This window comes from Ochotona curzoniae, unplaced genomic scaffold (assembly GCF_017591425.1).
Source record: "Ochotona curzoniae isolate NIBS_2020 unplaced genomic scaffold, NIBS_Ocur_1.0 contig_1482, whole genome shotgun sequence".
Lineage (NCBI taxonomy): Eukaryota > Metazoa > Chordata > Mammalia > Lagomorpha > Ochotonidae > Ochotona > Ochotona curzoniae.
In genome coordinates, this window is record NW_024465100.1 from 8,943,721 (window position 1) to 8,962,891 (window position 19,171).

Sequence of the window (19,171 nt, forward strand, 5' to 3'; positions counted from 1 at the left end):
CACAACAGGGCAATCCTGCACCTTGAAGCACCGGTGCCAAGGAGCCAGTCCCTGTCCTGGCTGCTCCACTCCCATGTTGTAGCCTAAGAAAGCAGTGGACAGTGACCCAAGTCCTAGGGACTCTGCATCCACGTGGGAGGACCAGAGAAAGCTCCTGGATCCTGGCTTCAGGTGGGCTCAGCTCACGCTGTTGTGGCCATTTTGGGAGTGAACCAGCAGCTGAAAGATCTTTATCTCTCTTTTTCTGTAAATCTGCTTGCTAATTAAAGAAAAAAATCTTAAAAGAAAAGAAAACCTCTTTGTATAATATACTTTCGAGGACTTGATGGAATATGGGACTTCACAGCACAAAAATCACAGACAGTAAACACGTGGCTTTGAGAAACTTTGGGCTCCTTGGCCAATACTCTCACAGGGCCAGATCGCTCATTTGTTGAGAACATTCCACATGCTGAACACTGTCACAGGCATTTTTTAATCACCATCCAGGCAGGTGTTATCACTACTCAGACTTTATAGATCAAGACGCTGAGAGCAGGCAGGCAGCACGCCCAAGGCCATCAGGTTTTATTTTGTGTCTGTCTGCTTTTAATGACTGATTTTCTTAGAGGAGCTTAGGTGCCACAGACAACTGACAAAGTTGCAGAAATGTCTCAAACACTCCTTGCCCCACTTCCCCATCACCAATGTCCTGTACCACTGTAGAACGCTGGTGATGCTATCTGTGTCACGCACCATGACCATCACAAGGCCACATCAGGGTTCATTCCTGGCATCGCACGGTCTATGAACTTGGACAGGTAATATTCTGACAGTGTCTGCTATTAGAATTTCCTATTAGATTTGTAATTTGAAAAGCACAGCTGCAGAGGGAACAAGATAAAAGAGAAAGAGAGAGAGATAAACATCTTTCATCCGCTGGTTCATACCCCAAATGACTGCAATGAGTGGAGCAGAGCTAATCTGAAGCCAGGGGCCGCGAGCACCCTCCAGAGCAGAAGAGGGTCCAGCGCAATAGCCTAGCGGCTGAAGTCCTGGCCTTGAACGCCCCGGGATCCCATATGGGTGCCGGTTCTAATCTCAGCAGCTCCACTTCCCTTCCAGCTCCCTGCTTGTGGCCTGGGAAAGCAGTGGAGGACGGCCCAAAGCCTTGGGACCCTGCACCTGCATGGGAAACCCAGAAGAGCTCCTGGCTCCTGGCTTCAGATTGGCTCAGCTCCAGCAGCTGTGGCTGCTTAGGGAGTGACCCATCAGACAGAAGATCTTCCTCTCTGTCTCTCCTCCTCTCTGCATATCTGCCTTTCCAATAAAAATAAATAAATCTTTAAGATTTTTTTTCCTGCACTTTCTGTGTTCTTTAGTTATCTTTTTCCTGAACAGACAGGGCTAACCAGGAAACAAGATTCGTAAGAAGCCAACTTTTATCCTCGCTACATTTCGAGACGGTTGATTTGTTGTAAAGTGCATCCTAACAAGTCCTAACATTGCTTACACGGCGTGCAACAAAGCAGAAGCCTGAACAGGTGGAAGCAAGGAACCCAGGGAGCGATGTTCTCCCGCTGGCTCACCGAGGGCAGATGAGGAGTGCTGTGACCTGTGACAGAAATTTACTCTCACTTTCCTAAACCTGGATTCTATACCAGGGCCCAGGAGACGGTGCCTAAGTCACCTCCCAGAACTGTCACTGCCCCGGATACCCAGGGCACACCACCAGTGAGACAGACAAAAGCAGAGCCCACATCGATCAATCCTGCTTACTGTTGTTCACCCACAGGGGAATGCCCAGCTCATGGCCAAGTCCATCCCTGAAACTGTCTAACACTTTTCAAATGCTCTTTTATTTCCTGCCAGCTACATATGGCTGATGAGATTGGGTGAACACAGCCAAACAGGGCTGTCCCTCAGCCAGCTGGCAGCACATGTGGTCGTGATCCAGGGCAACAGAGACGACCCATCAGTGCAGCAGACATATTCCCCGTTGAAGATGCTGGGGTGCCAGCTGATGGCCTCAACCCCAGGACCAGATGCTCCTTGATGCCCAACAGCAGCCTGCAGGAGGCCTGGGGTCCAGGAGAACTTGGTCCAAGCACTGATGGGATCGCCGCTTTGCTTGTTTCAGTTCTTATCTGTGGATCACAGCCAAGGTCTCACCGTCATGAAGGGCCCCTGGTTACGCTTAAGACAACCAGCATGCTTCACGCTTCAAACACCAAAAACCAGGCAGGAAACAAGGGCAAGCATTCAAGCTTGATGACCATCATTCTCTCCGCACATTCAAGCTCAAGGGCAGTAACCACGTGGTCAGAAAGACAGAGATGATGACTTACTTACCCTCCCATCTTGTAGTCTCCGGTTCCCCCTTCCCAGGCTCGGACATATTTCGGGTTGGCCCACAGGGACACGGGATTAAAGGTACCGCTTGAAAAATAAGGTCCCACAGGACTCAGGATGACGAAGAGCAGGGCTTTCGTGGGCTTCTTGACTCCAAGAGAAGACTGCAATAAGAGCAAGAGCACACATGCTGTCATTTCCACTGCACACACCAGTCTGTACAGCTCACAGCCGACCAGCAGCCAGAGGGGCTGTCCCATGGAAGGTGAGTGACACAAAGCCTGATGCTCTTTTCAGGAGAAAAGATTGCAAATGGAATACTTCAGTCTCACTTTGCTTGGTATTCAGATTTAGACAAAAAAAAAAATTAATTAACCATTTTTTTGTTGTTATTGCTGTTCTTGGAGGAAGAACACTTTTTAAAAATTTGGCATTTATTAACAAAAGACAGAGAGATAGGTAACAGGCTTACTCCCCAGTGACGGCCAGAGGTAGGTCTGGGTCACGTGGAAGACAGGAGCCTGCAGCTCCCATCAGGTCTCCCACAGTAGGTGGCAGGGACTCAGGTACCTGAGCCACCACCTGCTATCCCCAGGGCACACATCAGCAGGAAACTGGATTGGGAGCAGAGCTGGGTCTTGAATACAGATATATATATAAGACACTGCTTCTCATATTTTTTAAAGCATTACTTATTTTTATTGGAAAGGCAGATATGCAGAGAGGAGGAGAGACAGAGAGGAAGATCTTCTGTCTGATGGGTCACTCCCTAAGCAGCCACAGCTGCTGGAGCTGAGCCAATCTGAAGCCAGGAGCCAGGAGCTTCTTCTGGGTCTCTCACGTGGGTGCAGGGTCCCAAGGCTTTAGGACTTGACTGTTTTCCCAGGCCACGGGCAGGGAGCTGGATGGGAAGCGGGGCTGCTGGGATTAGAACCGGCGCCCATATGGGATCCCAGCGCGTTCAAGGCAAGGACTTTAACCATTACGCTATTGGGCTGGCCCTGAATACAGATATTGTAATAAGGCATGTGGTATCCCAAGTGAGTTTTAACTGTTGTGTGAACATCTGCCTGGAAAAACCTAATTTTAACAACTATCTCTAACACCTCTAAGGTGGTATCAATCGGAAATTAGGAAGAGAAGAAACAAGTTCTTAGTCTTTGGAGGCAAAATACAGTATGTATGTCTTTACTTTGCCATTCTGTTTCACAACCTGGTGGCTTCTATAAGACACTTCAAGGAGTGTCCCCAGGCAGTGGTGGCCTAGAGGAGTGTGCCATGACCATAGTTCACCACAGACCAGATGGCACACAGCAGGAGTGCAGCTTCTCTCAAGGTTAAAAACAGGAGCCAGGTGGCAGGTGCCAGGAGCCTAGCAGTAAGATACTGCAATGCATAGAACAGTGCCTGAGTTCTTCGGTTGCTAACAGTGACAGCTTAAGTGGTTGGGTCTCTGACAGCCACATAGCAGGCCTGAATTGAGCTCCCAGTTGCCACCTTCATCCTCTGCCCATCCTAGACCAATACAGGCATTCTTGGGAAGAGAACCAGTGGATGGAAGATCTGTATGTCTCCCAAATGAAACAAACCAACAAAAATAAAAGACACTAGACAGGAAAAATACCAAAACAATTCAGGACAAACAATTCAGGAATTCATGGCACTGACAACCAACACTAACGATGGTCTTTCCCACTGCAATACAAACAATGCAAAAATCATAGAAAACTCTCTACAACAAAAGCTGGTAAACCAGGCCGATTCAATGAAGAGTTCCGGGCTGCAGACCTTGTCTGCCGGGATCGGGGTTTCAATCTGTCATGGTAAGAATGAGAGTAAAAGAAGAGAAGCACCCACCCCACCCCCCATTTCAGGGGACCCTGTGCCTTGGTCATACTTGTTGAAACTCATTGGAAATGAACTCCACACTATTTTTTTTTTGTCTGAATTTCCATTTCAGCTCTTCCTCCCACTCAGCGTCTCTCAGTCCTCTATCCACTGAACATAACACCCAGGCCCGAGAATCAGGCAGGTAAAATATTGTGAGCACAAAACGTGTGCATATGCAGGCAGGTGCAGCCGTCTGCGCCCTGCTGCCCAGATGCAGTGATGACCAGCCGACAAGCAACAAACGCTTTCATTTCTTGGTTCATTGTGTTTGTTCTTCAATGAGGACTGAAGATAAAGGCAGGACTACCCCTACCAGTCAAGGATGGGACGCTGCTTCAGGTGCCTCTTTGGATGTCACTGTGTGGGAGGCAATCCCTCGGCAGTCATACTCCATCACCTCATTCCCCAGCGTTCCCATGCTGGGCCTGACAGCGCTGCACTGTCTCAGCGCTGCACTTTGGTCTAGCTACCGACAACAAAAGTACAATGACCCCCTCGTTGCATCGGAGTTTTGAAGTATATTGTTTGACATTAAAAAAAAAAAATCAACCGAAATGCCCATCAGCAGAAGATTGGATAAGAAAGCTTTGGTTCATCTACTCCATGGAATACTACTCAGCTATTAAAAAAAACAAAATGCAGTTCTTTGTGGCTAAATGGGCACAACTGGAAACTATAATGCTAAGGGAAATGAGCGAATCCCAAAAGATTAGATACCACATGTTTGCCTTGATTTAACCTGTAATTTTTGTATGGTTGTTTGTTATTTTTTGAACCTGTCATTGATACTGTCTCAACCCAGATGTTTCGAAGAATGGAACTTGCATTATTTTTAACATATTGTTTACCCAATACTATGTCAATTAATACCATAATGTTGTATATTGATACTGAGGCCTTGTTGGGGCTTTTAACTGACCGGATCTTTACTCTGTTAGACCTATCTTCAGACCATAGAAGGTCTCCCCAAGAGGCCACTGAACTTATCTGGACAATAAGACGCTGAACTTTATGCTAAGCATGTGTTTGCAAGCAATGAATCTCAACTGAACTTGAACTATGATTATGCAACAAGGTGGAGGAATCCACCATGGGGGGAGGGGTATGGGAGGGGTGGGGGTAATCCCCAGCGCCTATAAAACTGTACTACATAATACAATGTAAGCAACAATAAAAAAAAAAATCATATAAAGAAGAGCTAAAAGAGGTTTTTCAGGAGCTCTGCTGCGGTGTACTGCTGCAACACCAGCACCCCCAAAGGGTAGCAATTGAAGCCTCAGCTGCTCCACTTGCAATTCGGCTCCCTGCTAATGTACCCGGGAAAGCAGCGGAAAGCACAAGGATCTGGGTCCCTGCACCCACGTGGGAGACCTGCATGAAGCTCAGGCCTGCTGACTCCAGGCTGACCCAGGCCTGACTGTGTCCCAGTCTGGGGAACAGGTCAAAGGGTAAAAGATCTCTTACTCTGCCTCTCTCTAACTCTGCCTTTCAAATAAATGTGTAAAAACAAAACAAAACAAACAAACAAACAAAAAACAACAACAGGTTTTTCATTACAATTTAGAGGTAAGATGTGTTGGCCATTTTCAGTAGTTTATTTCATGTCAAAGTTTCTGAATAGGGCCCGGCGCGATGGTGCAGTGGTTAAGGTCCTCGCCTTGCACGCCCGGGATCCCATATGGGCGCCGGTTCTATTCCGGCAGCCCCGCTTCCCTTCCAGCTCCCTGCCTGTGGCCCAGGAAAGCAGTCGAGGACAGCCCAAAGCTTTGGGACCCTGCACCCGCGTGGGAGACCCGGAAGAGGCTCCTGGCTTCAGATTGCATAGCATCGGCTATTGTGCTCACTTGGGGAGTGAATCATTGGACGGAAGATCTTCCTCTCTGTCTCTCTTCTCTGTATATCCGCCTTTCCAATAAAAATAAAATAAATCTTTAAAAAAAAAGTTTCTGAATAAAGTAGCTACACATAAGCCAATATCATTTTATAAACTATCAAATGAAACTCACCATGACTTTCACCTCGTGGAATTCATATACCCTATGCAACCTCCATTATACTATAGTTAGTGATAATACCTCATCATCATGGAAATTTTTCCCAGAGATAAATTTCATTTTATTCATCCCCTTCTGGAATTTTCTGATAGGTAAATCTGCATTTATTCCACTAGGTGGTGGTAGAGAGAAGACAGATTGAAAGAGCAATTCCATACTTCAATCTAGCTCTGACAAACCTTGTAATAATATTTTTATTGTCATTAAAGAAGCAAATTACAGACACAAATTTTCCAGTGCTGGAAAAAAAAAACCTGCTTATGCATTCTAAGCTTTCTTCTCTGAAAACGAAACGTTTCCACATTACTTCCAAGTATTTGGTTGTGGTTCAGTCATCCACATCTTTAAGTGGTTACTTACATCAATTGTGTAAGAACCCAGTGACTACTGAAATCGGTCACACTGCTTCCAGTTAACCGAAAAGGAACGCTTAGCCAGGGAGATTATTAACTATGTCTGGTTCTGTTCTCAGAAACCCTTTTTTTCTTTGTTCATTTATTTTATTCTCTAATATTATTTAAACCATTCTGAACAAAATTCTGTGATTGCAGGCTTGGCTTCGGGGCTCATTTATACAGCAAAATGTTAATGCATAAGTATAGAAACAGGACGGTTCCCAACACCTGTGGGATCTGTTTCACTAAGTCTTACTTCCTTATGAATATTCTCATTGACTGTTTATCCTTCTCTACTATCTTCCAGCATTACTTAAATGCATACAGATTTAAAAGCGCCTTTTTAAAAACTCCCATGAAAAACAAGGAATACGGAATTTCAGGATGCAAAGTATGTAACTTCCCAAGAGACCAAGTGTCTTTGAGTTGGAATGCTAGATTTTTAAAAAGTAAACCTCCACCCCCCCTCCCTTTTTTTTAAATCTCCGGTGCTACACCTCACAAACAAGTAAATACAGATATTATACATGAAAAGTTAGGATAATCAGGGATGATGTAAAAACAGACAGGTCATAGTGAAAAATCTCTTCTCTCTGGGTTAGTCAGAAATCACTCCCTAGAAAGACAGGACTTTAGAGGTTATTCACACAAAAGCAGAAAGAGCTCAGTGAGCTGAGAAAATGCTTTCGCTCTCTGATTTGGCCTGCAAGGCAGGAAGCAGCCCAGTGGTATTTGGAGGCTTAAGAATCAGGCTGCCCAGGCAAGCACATTATAGACACAAGAACAACCGGGAGTAATAAAAGAATGTCTGTCAAAATGAATCTTACCAAAACAATCAAACAAACAAACACAAGAAACAGCCCGATTATCCTTATAACACAGTCACTTCTTCAAAGCTTATGCATTCATTAAGATGAGACTAAGAGGGCTAGTCAAAAAGAACTCACATAAGATCCAGCATTCCCACTCCTAGGTAGATATCCAAAGGAAATGAAACCAATCCATTGGATAGACAGCTACACTCCCATGCTGACTACACGACCATCCGTCATAGCTAAGATATGGAAACAACCTCCATGTCTTATTTGCCAATGCACGGAGAAAGAATGGGTGGTACATGAACAAAATGGAATAACCCAAACCTAAAAATGGGTGCAATTTTGTCATGGAACTGGAGGGCCTTATATTAAGTGAAACAACTCTAAAGCTATCACAGCAAAGCTGCAAAGCAAAACCAATGGGGCTCCCGATGCCACCATCTGAGAGCTCACTTCAGCGCCTGCCTTCCTCCATCCCGTGTGCCCCAGGCTCATGCCTGGGGAACCCTCCTGGCTTTTCCTGTCTCCTGCCTGTGTCAGCTGCAACACAGCCCTCCCCCTACCCAAAGCAATGGATTAGGTCACTTCCCTTCTCTCATTCCCCAATTCAGATGGCAACGATCTAACCTCCAATGTGACTGTATTTGGAGACGAGGCATTGAAGGAGGTAACTGAAGTGAGGTGACGTCCAAGGGTGGAATCCCAATCTGTAATCCTAAATGAGAAGCGTCATAAAGACAGAAAAGCAAGCACATGTCTGTCCCTTTCCCTGCAAAATGGCCCTGGGAAGATGGAGCAGAAAGGTGGCCTGATTTCCTCCAGTGCTCCTATCTACACTAACAAGTAATTGATTTATAGTTATTGAAAGAATATCATCAGATGACAGGGTTTGGTTAAAATGCTACCTGGGAGGGCCCAGCGCGGTAACCTAGTAGCTAAAGTCCTTGCCTTGCACGTGCTGAGGTCCCACATGGGGGCCAGTTCATATCCCGGCAGCTCCACTTCCCATCCAGCTCCCTGCTTGTGGCCTGGAAAAGCAGTCAAGGACGGCCCAAAGCCTTGGGACCCTGCTCTCATGTGGGAGACCTGGAAGAAGCTCCTGGCTCCTGGCTTCGGAGTTTCCAATAAAAATAAGGTAAGGTGCACACACACAGAGTATTAAAAGATTAAGACACCGAACAAGAGCTTATGATACAAAAATACTAATAGAGATACCCACATGGAAACACTGTTGATCAGAATGGGAGTGTCTGTGAAAGAACACATAAAAAGTGTGCGCCACCTGCACATCCGTGATTATGAACTCTGCTGTGCTTACACACACTCATTTGAAAGGACTGTGCTAAAAACACACATGCATAAAGACCATGAGAAAACAGAACCCTTTCATGGGAATTACTGCGATTCCAGCTTCAATTTTATGTGCAATATAAAGACTTCAAGGTGGCCCAAACAGAAATGAAAAGCGTGTCTGTAAGATGAACTGGCCCTTCCACCTCCTGTGGGATGAGTCAGAAATACAGGCGTGGACCAGCAGGGCCAGTCAGAGAGATCCCCTCTCCCTCGCTCTAACGAGAACTATACTGAAAGGTTTCCCAGGAAGCTGCAAAGGAGGAAAAACCGCTTCAGTGAGATGATCTAATACATTTACATGATGTCAAATGTTGCTCTGCCTTATTCAAAGCGTAGCCTGTGCCGCTGAAGCTGGCATTCACCAAACACTGAGCTCAACCTCAGTACCCTCCATGGGGCCAATCCAAATGTAGGCAAGGCCTGCCCCTGTGTGTCGGCAGTCACTGTGCCTGCACAGAGTCATGGAAGAAGACAGGGTGCTGACAATCAGCAATCCTAGGTCTGAAAACAGCAGTGCCGGCTTTCCCATCTGGGGACCCATTCGGTCATATTCCCAGCTTTTCCTCCAGCATAGTGAAAACTTGGAAATCACTCATGTGTATGTTCTTTTCCTAAATATTATTTCTGATTTTACACTAATTTCCAATGGCTACATGAGCATTGCTTGTTTGAGGTACTCCAGCTTTTATCTCTTCTATGCGTTTATCAATGTATAAATACTTCATAAGATCTGGATTAAAAAGATAACTGACATTCCTTTTCAGAAAATGATTTCTATTTACTTATTTCAGAGATAGACAGGGATGGAGGGAGTCCCCATTCACCAGCTCACTCCTCAAGAGCCCCTCATGGCCTGGAGCTGGGCCTGGCCTGGGAACTCAACCCAGGGCTCAGTGACTTGAGCCGTGAGCACTGCAGGGTCTGCATTAGTGAAGCTGCAGTGCACCGAATCCAGTGCAGGTACCTGACCTGGGACATTCAAAGATATCTTAACTGGCAGACTAAACCCCTGCCCTCAAAATGCTTCTTTAACATGAGAATATTTTGTGATAATGTGAACGACTTGACTCGTTAAACTTTTCACAAGGGATTTAGGTAAAATAATATCCAAACGGATTTAAATATTTTACCAGAGGTTACACAATTCACAATCATTACAGTAATGATCATGTGTTAATTTGTATATTAATATTTACCATTGAGTTAAAGAATGAGAATGTTAGGACCAAAATTATGATAGAGTGGGTTGAGCTTCCACCTACGATGCCAGCATCCCATGCAAGGACTGGCTCAAACCCCAGCTATTTCAATTCTAGTTCAGTAGCCTGCTAATACCTCTGGGAAAGCAGCAGAGGCTGGCCACAGTTCTAGGGTCTCTGCCCTTCACGTAAAAGACCTAAAAGCAGCTCCTGGCTCTCGTCTGGTCCAGCCCTGGCTGTTGTAACCCCCTGGGAGTGAACCAGCAGATGGAAGGTCTCCATCTCTCCCTCTGTCTCCGTAACTCTGCCTTATAAACAAATTAATTAATCAAAGACGAGAATGAGAATGGAGGAGGGAAGGAAAATGAGAGATCTCTATGGAGTGCCAGGTTCCAGTCTTGAATATGGCATTGGCTGACTCAGAGCTAGCTGCTGTGGTCATCTGGGGAGTGAATCAGTGGATAAAAAGGGTGTGTGTATAGACACTTAAGCATGATTTTGAGACAAATCCTCCTTTTACAAACCAGAGCTTTTAAGATTCAAAAGCATGATTAAATATTAAGTTGGCAAAGTATAGCTGAAAAAGAGCCACTCGGCAGGCATTTGTGTCAAAAAAATTCCTGAATTTGGGTCAGCCTTATAACCACTACCGTTTATTTCCCTACTTAAAAAAAAAAATTTTTTTTTTAATTTAAAAGGCAAAGTGACAAAAAGGGAGGTAGAGAGAAGGAGGGAACAAAGCAGACAGGGAAAGTGCAAGGGTGAGTGAGAGATGCCTTTCAGCAGCTGGCTTACTTGCCAGAACACTGCAGTGTTTAGCTCTGGGCTTCTGGGCTAGGGTGAAGCCAGGAGCCATAAAGGTCACCCTGGTATTCCACAGAGGTGGCAAGCACCCAAACACTTTGGCCATCTTCCATGCCATCTTAGATGCATCAGCAAAATTGGGATGGAAAATAGAGCAGGATTTCAGTGCTTGCATATGGAATGCCAAGGTTGTCATCAATGGCTTCAGCCACTTGTCCACAATGCTGCTTTTTGCATCCGTACAGCCTAGTAAAACTAGCAACCACACCACACGATAATATACTTGAGAATGAACAGACTGCAACCAAAGAGCTCATTTCTCACTTCCAACCCCAAAGGATGCATGTGCGCTCCACGCTCCTCCCCTGCCTCCATACTCAACCTCCTCCATTCACCATTCCTTCACTTCAGCTACTCTGTGCAAGGCACCACAGCATCCTAGCAGATAAAAGAGAGAAGCGAGAGGGCCTTCCTTTAGGTTACATCTCACCAAAAACTGAAAACAATTCCTACCGCTCATCTTGATAAACAAGAGAAGGAAATCAAGAAAGTGATGATTGGAGGCACTCAACTATATTCCATGCACTGCAAAAAAATAGCATAACTGACAACTTGCTCAACACAGAACCCAACACAGGGAGCCAGCTTTTACCTCAGTTCCAATGAGTGCAGGACGAATATACAGGCTTGCAGATGTTGAATAGGGGACCCATTCTTGATCTAGTTTCACCAGCTGTTGAATACACTCCAAAAGCTCCTCCTTATCAAATACCTGGAAGAATGGAAATGGCAGCAACTGATGGAATTCTCTCTCAATATAGCATTGTCATCAATATAATCATGGAAACTTTCAGACTGTTAAAGCCATAACAATAAAACCAAATAAAAATATTTTTTCTGTGACTTTCCCTGCGTCCTATTAAATAGAGGTGGGACGATAATTTCTCTACATGCAAACGAAATTATACCCCTACTTGTCACCATATCCCCAAACCAATTATAACTGAATTGCATAATTAAGCATATTAACATTGTAAGTCATTGAGGTTCTAACAGGGCTCATGTCTTCTTTGGAAAAAGGCACTACTATAATTTAAAGTCAGTATCTTTTTGACAGAGGCCTATTGCTGTGATGAAAAAGAAATGAAAAGTGAAACTGCTGTGGTCTAGGTTTGGGCCTAATTAATTACGTCCTTGGTTCTTGCCACTGCTTAAAAAACATTTTAAGCACAGGTGCTAACATGGCATAAGCAAGTGGTAGGGTTTACTCAAAGGTTGAGGCATAAAGACATGTGGGCCATGTGCAGGGAGACTGAGCCAGGAAGTGAAAGGGGAAGGGCGAGAGGCTGCTACCTCCTACCCCTGGGGTCTCTCCACCGGAAACAAGAGAACAAGCCAGTACACGAAAGACCAAGAGCCCGAGGGTCAGCGAGATGAAGGGAGTGGAAGTGTGGACAATGAAGCAGGTGTCCAAGAGAACATGCCCCTCCCCCAGCTGGGGCTTTTAAGGGGACTTGGGGGGGGGGTGGTTACCCACAATACCACTCTGCCTCAGGCCCCAGGTGGGCAAAAAGTGTTATGTAGGCAGAGAAGGTGTGGCTTTCAAACTCATGTCCTTGAACGAGCCACATCAAAACAATATAACTGGGCCCATACAGGTAGCCTAGTGGCTAAAATCTTTGCCATGTACGCACCTAGATCTTTTATGGGCGCTGGTTCTAACCCCAGAGGCCCAAGTTCCCATCCAGCTCCCTGCTTGTGGCCTGGGAAAGCAGTCATCCCAAAGCTTTGGGACCCTGCCCCTGAGTGGGAGACCTGGAAGAAGCTCCAGGCTCCTGGCTTTGGATTGTTGCAGCTCCAGCCGTTGCAGCCGCTTGGGGAGTGAATCACTGGACGGAAGATCTTCCTCTCTGTCTCTTCCTGTTCTCTATATATCTGACTTTCCAATAAAAATAAATAAATTAAGTGCTTTAAAAAAACAATATAGCTGTTTTTAGTAGAGTTGCTATTCAACAAATGATACTTTCCCTTCCTCCTGTCTCTACCTCAAAGTTTTTCCCAGTTACCTATCAGTAATGGGTTGAAAAAAAAAACCCAAATGGAAGTAGGACTTAGTCCAAAGAATTTAAATTCCTTTAGAGTATATACCAGGGTACTTCAAAAAGTTTGCAAATTTTTCTCATCATTACAAGATTCCAGTTCCAACCATAGCTCCATGATAAGTTCAGGGGCCAGCCCTGCGTCACAGAGAAAGCCGGCAGGTGCAATGCAGCCCTGCCCTATCAGAGTGAGCTTTGGATCCAGCTTCCTGCAAATATGTTCGGGAAGGTGTCAGAAGATGATCCCCAATGCTGGGTCCCCGTCCTCCCGTGAGAGACCAGGACGGAGTTCCTGGTTCCTGGCACTGACCTTTGCAAGGAGTTATTCGAATATCCCACCCTGGACCCGGCGCCATTTGCTCTTCCTCAGAGCTCACGGAATTCGCGCCAATCCAGCCGTCCACCAATCAGGCGTGTCACCTGAGAATCCCACCCCCAACCTCCCAGCCCCGCCCCCAGCTCCGCCCACTTACCAATCATTCTTAGGCAATCACCTGTGACAGTCTCAGGCACCAATCCCCTGGGGCCTGCCCTCAATCTCTGCCAATCCCAGTCCCCACACCGTGCAGGTTAACCTGAGTGACAAAAGGCTCCAGGGGCGGCGTTCTCTCTCTCTTCTCCTTCCGCTTCCCCCAACACCTCTTCCTCCCCTTTCTCCTCACCAGCCACAACGCGGTGCTGTTCCTGCCCCGCTGGAATAAACCTCCTAAGATACCTGTTGCGTCTGGTGTTTTCAGCTCACGGTAAGGAACCAGATTGCGGGAATTAGCCGCGAGTATTAATATGGTAACAACTAGAATTTTAACTGTTAAATAACTAACATCCTTGTCTAGAACTAACTACTGCAGCTCTCACGGAGGCAATCAGTACATGGGAAAATAGTTTTTTATCTCTTTCCATCTGCGGCTCTATTTTTTAAATAAATAAATAAATAAATCTTTTTAAAAAAATATGTCTATTTTGGTGCAAAAGCATTATGAATTTTATACATATGAAATTCTTTAGCTTATGAAACAACTGTGGGGATCTCAGAAGGTTTCGGAGCCCAAATCAGTTTTCTGTTTTTGTTGTGGTCTGAAAAGGATTTGGCTTCCCAAACTCAGGCAGACATTTAAATAACAAAGTCACATGTTAATAACTGTTTAATGGATTGCCAGGGAGGCTTGAATGATTTTAGTGTGTGTAGGTGGGAACTGGAGATGTGAATTGATTGGATGAGTTTACTAGGGTGGAGCCCTACAACCAAACCAGGAAGGCTTTGTAAGGAGAGAACAGAGGATGGAGGCCTAGTGAGCTTATGTCTGCTTCCTGGTTTCATGGTCCTGGAGCCTGCCCGGATGCTAACCCTACGGGGCCATGGCGTCTTAGGCCGCAAACCTCCAAGCTGCCCCTCTACACAAAACCCTCCTTCCTAAAACACTCATCTTAGGAGTTTAAAAAAATTCCTTTGATGCTCCTTTTCAAAATAACCAAACAAAATCCAGAATAAAATAATTACATCACCATAGATGGTTAATACTGAAAGCAAACACCCCCCCCAAACTCCATGTGGCATACCACATTTTGTATTTTCTATATAACGATTTCATATATTCTTGACATTATTGTTTTTCTTAATCTTTTCTCTCTCACATACACATTCACCTGCTCCCACCTGAGATACTCATAAAGAAATGGAACTATTGTAGAACTGACCAAGGGTATTGATGTTTTCTTTGTAAAACAAATAAGAAATAAAGTCAGCGATCATCAATACAATATACTGATGTTAATCTCATTGTTCAGAAGGCTTTGCTTGGTCATAAACACAGAAAGGAACTGTACCCACCGGCAGAGTTGTCCTCACTGCAGACCGAAGCATCCTGTCCATGTTGAGATCTGGCCGAAACAGTCGGATTTTATTGTCTACTCCACGGAATGCCTTCAGTCCTTCAAACAACTGAAGACAAGAGAACAAGTGAAGAGGAACTAACTGAAAACAATCTCTTGTTTCCCACAGACTTGATTTGAGACTTATTTATTATTATCCAAAAGTCATAGTTACAGAAAAAGAAGGAGAGACAGATTGAATCTGCTGGTTCATTCCCCAAATGGCACAACAGCTGTGGTTAGGCTGGTCTGAAGCCAGGAGCTGGGAGCTTCCTCTGCATTTCCCATGTGGATACAGAATCCTAAGGACCCAGGCCACCCTTGCCTGCCCTCCTAGGGCACAAGTAGAGAGCTGGATCTAAAAGGGAGCACCTGGCACATGAACTGGAACCCACATGGGATGCCAGTGCCACAGGGCGGAAGACCAACTTTTGGCGCCATCACACCAGACCCTTGAAATCTTTATTAACCTGAGGAAAAGGACAAGTAGCTGGAAGGAAAAGAAGTCCTCTTATTATTAGAATCTCATGGGAATGCAGGGTCCTCTTTTGCTTGGCAGAAGTCGTGTTGTTCAGTAAGACACTAGCGGAAGTAAGAAAAACTGTTCCATCATGAAGCTGTCTATTGACACCACACAGATATTACAAGCTCCCATGGAGTGAGCCTCCCTTCACCCCAAAAAGGACCCAATTTCTTTAAGTTAATGCAGCTCATCCACTAAGAATAATCCACCTTTAACTGAGCTGGTTCTGTCCCCCAAAACCAATGAAGCCAGACACATCAAGATAACATGATGTTAAGCCTTTATCTTCTGCAAGCTATTACCCCAGACGAACCAAGAGGGGATTGGAAAAGATTTTAAAGTAGGTACATGTTGATAAAACCAGAGCCAAGAGAATAATTAATTCCTGTGTTGGGAAACTAACACTGGTTCTCTAAGTGATTGATAGCACCAACAGGTGAAAATGTTCAGGAGACATAACGGACATTGAACAACAGAAACAAAACATACATAAGGGGCATGCAGAATCCATAGGTACCACCTGCAAAATGCAGTCTTTTCACATGGTTTCCAAACATAAGTCAAAATAATACCAAACATAATGAGGAAATACTGGGATTTTGGAAAGTAATAAACTTATTACTGGGTAAACCATAAGTCAAAGAAGAAAACTAGTGGAAATGAGAAAATACATTGAATTGAATGACAATGAAAAATTAGGCCTTTGTAAGCTTGTAACAGAATACGACATACCAAAATTGCATAAATTGCACAATTAATCAGAATGTAAAATGACATTGGATGTGTCTTGGGGCTAAAGTTCAGTGAAAAGCTTATGGTGGTCAGATTGGTAGTTGACAACACCTAAATCAAAAACAATAATAATGCAGAAAAAAACATAATCTAAAACAAAGCCAGTGAGAGGTACAACAGTATTATTAAATATTAAACAAAATAGCTTTTCAGGAAAGAACTTTGCTAAAAGTAAAGAGGTAATCCCACAGCCTTCACAATTACTTCATAATTTAAAAATTACAGTTGGAGTAACCATCGTCCAAAGCGCCAGTGCTGGCAAGAATGTACAGAAAGAACTGTCCCAGAGTGATGACGTCGGCGTGTTCAATACAACATTAGTGACAAAAGGCAGGACACGGATACTTGTTGGCTTTTACAAAGAGGGAAACGCCAGCATTTGTGATAACATGGATGAGCCCAGAGGATGTGAGGCTATTTGTTTGTTTATTTGAAAGGCAGATTTATAGAGAGGAGACAGAGAGCATGATCTTCCATCCACTGGCTCACTCCCAAACAGCTGCAACAGCCAGAGCTGAGCCGTTGATTCAAAGCCAGAAACCCAATCTCCCACGTGGGTAACAGGGTCCTGAAGACCTGGGCCATCCTCCGCTGCTTTCGCGTAAGCAGGGAGCTGGAGAGGAACTGAAGCAACTGGAACATGAACCAGTGCCCATATTGGATGTCAGCACAAGATGGAGGATTAGCCTGTTGAGCCACCAGGCCAGCCCCCATAAATCTTCATCTTTAAAAACAAGTACTTGGTGGAAGGGAGTCTAACAAAATCCCCAGACCTAAAAGAAAAATACTACATTTCACCAAGTTATTTAAAAACTCACTAAATGTGTAAAGTCAACTCAGGCTCCTGGGTTAAAAACCTTACAATGATGGTGGTGCTGGTTTCCCCTAAATTTCTCTCTTTTTGTTTGTTTATTGTTACCATTTATCTATTTATTTTGAAATGCGCAGTAAGAAAGTTATAGAGACCAGGGTGTGGGGAGGGCAGGGGAGGGAGGAGAGAGGCGGACAGATGGATAGAAGAGAGAAAGGGAAAGAGACAGAAACTTCCATATCCTGCTTCATTCCCTAAATGACCGAAACAGCCAGACTCAAACCAACACTCATATGGAATGATGGCATTGCAGGCCGGGTGTAACCTGATGTGCCACAAGGCTGGCCTGTAAGTTACTTTCCATCTTTAATGACCTTCATGTGACTTAAATGAAAATTGTAATCAAACACTCTATTTTCTTTATACAAACTGAATGACAAAACTTGATCAACTTTATAGACCAAAATGAAGTTACATAGAAAAAGAAAATGAAACTTAGACATTAGTCAAGAAAGAAGGCTTTGTTCCAGTTGTAGTATTAATATGGTAGTGGGCATTTGCATAGACAGTCAGGCATAACAAGAAAAAGGAACTGAGACCAAGCCAGACAAGAAAATGAAAGGAGAGTGAAGATCTGGTAGACCCCTAGGTCAAGGACAGAAGCAATTCGGACTATCAGAAGGGAACAGGCAGCATGGTCTTTGTACATGCTGCTGGGACAACTGACGACTGGGGGGGGGGGGGGCGGACAACAACAAACAGAACCCACTTCTTACAAAAATCTACTCCGAGGATTATTTATAGTCTATAAACAAAGACACACAAATGGCAAACTTAAAGCAAACACTGAAAGATTGCTTTGAATGTAAATGCATTTTTCTCATCAAAACATCAACTGAAGTAAAAAGGCAGAATGTTGGAGAAGATGGGTCGGTGCTATGGGCCAGTATTGTGGCACAGTGAATTAAGAATCTACCTGCAATACAGCCGTTCCTTGTGAGCACAGAGTCCAACCCTAGCCACTCCACTTCTCATCAAACTGAGAATGCACTTGGGAAGGTAGTGGAAGACAGCCCAAGTGGAGTCCATCGCTCCTGAGTTCAGCCTGGTTCAGCCCTGGTCTCTCCAGCCACTTCAACCAGTGAATAGATTATTTCTCTCTCTCCCTTCCTCTCTCTGTAACTCTGACTTTTAAACAAATAAAAAAGGCCAATTTGAAAAAAATGTGAAAGTTTATATTTAAAACATTTAGCTAATGGGCCTGACACAAAGGCTCAGTGGCTAAACTCTCGCCTTGCAAGCACCGGGATCCCATGTGGGCACCTGTTCCTGTCCCAGCTACTTCCTTTCCCATCCAAAATCCCTGCTTGTGGCCTGGGAAAACAGCAGGAAATAGCCCAAAGCCTTGGGACCATATACTCATGTGGGAGACCCGGAAGAAGCTTTTGGCTCTTGGCTTCAGATTGGCTCAGCTCTGGCTGTTGAGTTGCTTGGGTAGTGAAGCACTGGACAGAAGATCCTTCTCTCTGTCTTTCCTCTCTATAAATCTGCCTTTCCAATAAAATAAATCAATCTTAAAAAAAACACACACACACACAGTTATTTCAGATATAAATGTTTGGCTTAATAACAGAAGACTAAAGGTTTATTTTGATTTTTAATCTCTTGCAATGTGGCTTGGTTGCATTGCAGATAAAAAAAAAAAAAAATGAATCCAATGGCCAGGGCTGGTGAGGTGGGAACCAGAAGCTCAGAATTGCACCCAGGTTGCCCACATGAATGCTAGGGAAGGCAGTATTGAAACACAGGCCTCATACTAAGATTGAGATTCAGATTTAGTCAAACTTAAAAGCACTATTTCACTATGTCCTATGAGATGGCAAAGGGCTTGGTGCACATGATGGAACAACTCATTCAGTTCAATACGAATAAGAAATAGAGTGGAACTTAGATTCATAAATAAAACAAATTTTGGTTCCATATGCATAAGCAGTGGATTTCCAAAATTATCTGATTTATAACTTTAAAGGATTACTGATTCAGTTGAGAAGCATCAGAGTAGATGGAGGAGTTCCCCTGTGCTGCTTCTTTCCCTCAGTGCCTAAAGACCAAGTCTGGCTGGGCTGAAGGCCGAATCAGGAATTCAGTGCACATCTTCGTGAGCCATCACTGTGGTCACGCAGCACCTGCACTGGAAGCTGAAGTCAGCAGACAGAGGAAGAGATTGAAGGCA

At 44.5% G+C, this 19,171-nt stretch overlaps 1 protein-coding gene across 1 annotated transcript in view; it reads right to left on the reverse strand.

The window, feature by feature from the left end:
- Positions 1 to 19,171, reverse strand: part of BCAT1 (branched chain amino acid transaminase 1) — a 53,758-nt gene that overhangs the window by 25,580 nt on the left and 9,007 nt on the right. Inside the window, exons 4-6 of the mRNA XM_040968446.1 lie at positions 14,772 to 14,882; positions 11,497 to 11,616; positions 2,332 to 2,495 (exon numbers count right to left, since the gene is read on the reverse strand). Coding sequence (XP_040824380.1) covers positions 2,332 to 2,495; positions 11,497 to 11,616; positions 14,772 to 14,882 — 395 coding nt within the window. The remainder of the gene's footprint in view (positions 1 to 2,331; positions 2,496 to 11,496; positions 11,617 to 14,771; positions 14,883 to 19,171) is intronic.